At 38.3% G+C, this 3,809-nt stretch overlaps 1 protein-coding gene across 1 annotated transcript; it reads right to left on the reverse strand.

The window, feature by feature from the left end:
- Nucleotides 1-2,722: 2,722 nt before the first annotated feature.
- On the reverse strand, nucleotides 2,723-3,809 carry LOC112572177. Its single transcript, XM_025251747.1, has 2 exons — nucleotides 3,656-3,809; nucleotides 2,723-2,937 (listed from the first exon to the last, which is right to left on the reverse strand). The coding sequence occupies exons 1-2, from the start codon at nucleotides 3,798-3,800 to the stop codon at nucleotides 2,723-2,725; spliced, it is 360 nt and encodes a 119-aa protein (XP_025107532.1). The 5' UTR covers nucleotides 3,801-3,809.

Here is a 3,809-nt window from a genome sequence, read left to right on the forward strand (position 1 = left end):
GCATATATCTCGTGGAATGACTTCAATGTGACGCTCTGGCAGCAAACATCAGAAATTCTTGTAGTCCTGTAACAGTGAAATAACCAGAACCTGGAGGGCAAGCTGTTGGACCTGACCCTAGAAGGGGAAGCAAGGAGCTCTCCTCCATGAGATCATGGCTGCCGCTTGCTGCGCTGTGCTATTTTTTGTTACTTTCCGAAAGAAATGAATTCTTCTATCAGGGTCATATGCTACTCAGAGGAGCCATTTTTTTACCAGAAAGATTGGAGAACAAAAACTATACTTGTTTGGCCATGGCTTTTTTATCATAAGAGGTTTAGTGAGTTTTATATATCTAGTGTAAGTTTTGTATTAAAATCATGCAAATTTCTGGAACAAATCTCTTTCATCCTCTCTCCTTCTTGTCTCTGTGTGTATGGTTTTAGACTCCATTAACCTCTTCTCAAAAATAATATGATATTTCTTCGCATTTTTTACAACTGATGCCTTTTTTTTTTTTGCCAGACTTAAAGTTGTTTCTTCCCTGTGCCGTTACTAATGGAGGAATTATCCATATCTATCTTCAAGCAATGCAATGAGCAGGAACACCTCATACTTATACTTGAATCTTATCACAAATGACAATGTCTGGTACAAAACTGGCCCCCAAGCTGTTGTTGAATTATACAACTAAAGCACATCTTCATTCTTATCCTGTTGAATGCTCTACCCCTCCCTACTATGGCGCATTCTGGTCTCATCTGCAGGCACGCTGTTCTTTCTCTGCATATAGCATCTATTTACAGGGCTGGCTGCTTTGGGATATAGCCTTAGTAGCTGAAACAGTGTACAAATACCAATCCTCCCCTACTACGCAAGAAGGTGAGTCATGAATAGCAGTGTCTGACTGCAAAATAGCAACAAGCAAACACCTATGGTTAGTGTTTGACCTAACCATGCCATGGTCCAATTCCATCAGTGTATAAACTTACATGCTTAATTTTGCACTTGTTGTTTTGTAAAGTCACTCGAAGCTGTCATGTAGTGAGGAGCTGAATCTAAAATCAAAACAAAAACTTAATGACTCAATGTCAGCAAGTTTTCTACTACTTCTGTAAGTTTCCTCCAGTCCCAGGAATCTGTATTCTCCAACTTCATCATCTGTCAGGTGAAGATGCAAAACATTCAGCTTATAAGATGTCATCACTCAAGAAGGCGCATGATGGTTTCTTTGCAGTGGAAATTGCGAGCAACATCAACATGATTCCCCCGATGGCTCAACCTTAGGGTGCATCCTGGATGGAAAAGCCACTGGCAAAGTTCCATTGGTTTCATATGCTCAAGAGGGTCTGAATGCCCAGAAAAATGCCGGAACTTGTACGAGCCGAGATATGAACCTGCTGTTTTGACCATCCACTGGAGGTGATATGCTTCAGTGTCTTGTGCAGGTGTTTTGTCATGAACATTACTGATATATCTCTGAGTAAGGATAACAGAACACGTTGCGGCTCTGATGTGTTCGTTGTTGACAGCTGATGCTCCTATCTTACTGAAGAAACAAACCAAAAAAACAACTAAGAAACTGGCCTAGCAGCAAATGTTTTAAAGTGTAAACCTGCCCATATGAAAATTTCATAATTATCTATTTGGAAATCTTCTTTATGTGAAGAGTGAGCAGCTGAAAAGATTAGTTATGACATAAAAATGCACTAATCCCATAAGGTTCAAGGTTCTGGGGAAATTCTGAAAGATACTTCAAAGAGATGAGTTTTAATTAGCTTTTCGAAAGTGTAAGGAGGCAACTTGACAGAGTGCAAGGGGCAAGTGTTCCAAGTAGAGGAACCAACATATGCAAGCAGAGTAGGGCATAGTGTGGAGTTGGAGTGTATCAGCTGTTCAACAAAGTGGGTCGGATGAAGTCTGAATGGTGAGACAGAAAGAAAGGTAATCAGTAATGACGGCATTTACAGCAAAAACAGTAGCTATTTGGTGAACTGAAGAAGCATGTGTAGTGGTGTGGAGGCACAGGCATTCATCAATTTGATGCTGGTATGGTGCAAATATTTCCCCAAGTTTGGGGAGCTGTCAAACGAGTGCCTAACTCTATAGACGATCTGGGAATGAGGGAAAGGTGTCAACTGCTGACTCAGCACTAAAAAGTGCAAACTCTAATACCTCACTCACAAGACTATGGGTCTACCTATACCCTTTCATTTGAACTTACAACAGAGCAGTTTCAAAGTTGTTATTTTCTCGAAATTATAGATTGTATTAATAAAGGTTATATAGTCTTTTAAACACCAAGCAATAGTAAACTAGACAGGCTCCTCATCTCTTATCCTAGTGAGAAATGAACATAAAATACCTGCAAGGTATGAAGCTTCTTTCTGAAAAAGCATGTCGCTGTAATATAGCATTTTCTTGCATCAAATTGAAGTTCTTTAGGAGAATCAGAATCAGTCATGCATATCCTTGCTGGTGTTGGTAAAACCAGCTGTGCCTGCTTTTCCAAATCTTCTGTATTATTCTTCTTGAACCTTATGTCTGGTGAATATGGGTCATAGAAATATAACGTGCTTTGCATTTGCTTCAATATAGTCAAATCGCTTCCATTTCCAAGGTTTGTCAAATGCAGCTTACAAAATCCAAGGTTCATTAGCTGTGCAAGCAATCACTTTGGATTTAAACCATCAGCATGCAATGTACCAGTTTGGAAAAATATCAGTGCGAGAAAACTGAGTAACTACTGTCCTTTAATGGGAATGATTATGGATTCCCCCTTTCTCACAGGTAAAAATAACGGTGTGGGCTTGAGTTGAAACAAGCAGCCATTGATATGGCAAAGGTTAAGTCCACCTGGTAGATTGACACCACCTTTGCATGGAAGATGCTCAGGTTCTATCATGCGAATGTGTGAGAAATAAATTGCCCAGTTTCCAAACTGCAACTGTGTTTCCCCTGGTAAGACCAAAAGCAAAAACAAAACATAATAATAATAAATGCAAAATTTTTAAAGTGCATGCTCACACTCCTAAGGAGCATGCTCTTAACACTTAAGAACAAGAATGAAACATGGACAGCATATGAGGGAAAGGAAAACAAATAGCATATGAACTATAAAAGAATAAACAACTGTACTAAACGAAAAACAAAATCAAATACAGAAAACACAGAGAGGAAACAAATAACAAGAAAAAGAGCTGAGAATAACAAAATATCTTTTGAAGGTAACCCATTAAAATAACAGAAGGTGTGCATGCATGCATTTTATGTGAAGCTATGCATACCTATAAAACATTATTACACCATGCAATTACATACACATGCATATTTTCTGCTTTAATAGACACAAAAATGTGTAGGAAATAGAATTTCTTTGAACTGTGTTTATAAAAAGCTGTTTTAAGATCAGGTTATGCTCTTTGCTTTTCCCAGAACATTTCAACTAAATGCATAGAAACAAAACTGTTTTGGGCTGAGATAATCTAATATTTTCACATAAATACTTCATAAATGCAAGGATATTATATATAGTTCGTGATAAATCATTAATATTTCTACAACAGATCTATATTCCACTACCATTATATTGTTGCGACTATCAGACGAAAAGAAATAGCAATCGCATGTACTAAATTTACCAGTTTGCTTAGGTTGGAAACCTTAAATAACCTACCTTTGTTGGCTATTGTGATAGCAGCGGTGTAGGTATCGTGCCCACCTGTCAGATTGTCTAATATTGCATATTGTATATCAAGTGTGGCTGCCAGTTCATCCAGCTCTTCCTGATTCAGTTGTGGAATACCTCCTTCGTCTTCCATATTTCTCGT

This window comes from Pomacea canaliculata, linkage group LG9 (genome assembly GCF_003073045.1).
Source record: "Pomacea canaliculata isolate SZHN2017 linkage group LG9, ASM307304v1, whole genome shotgun sequence".
NCBI lineage: Eukaryota > Metazoa > Mollusca > Gastropoda > Architaenioglossa > Ampullariidae > Pomacea > Pomacea canaliculata.

Bases quoted from the DNA above. Each gene is read 5' to 3' on its own strand.
- LOC112572177 (XM_025251747.1), bottom strand. From the start codon at position 3,800: ATGGAAGACGAAGGAGGTATTCCACAACTGAATCAGGAAGAGCTGGAT. The intron at 2,938-3,655 runs GTAGGTTATTTA...TGGTCTTACCAG, and splicing joins TATCACAATAGCCAACAAAG to GGGAAACACAGTTGCAGTTT.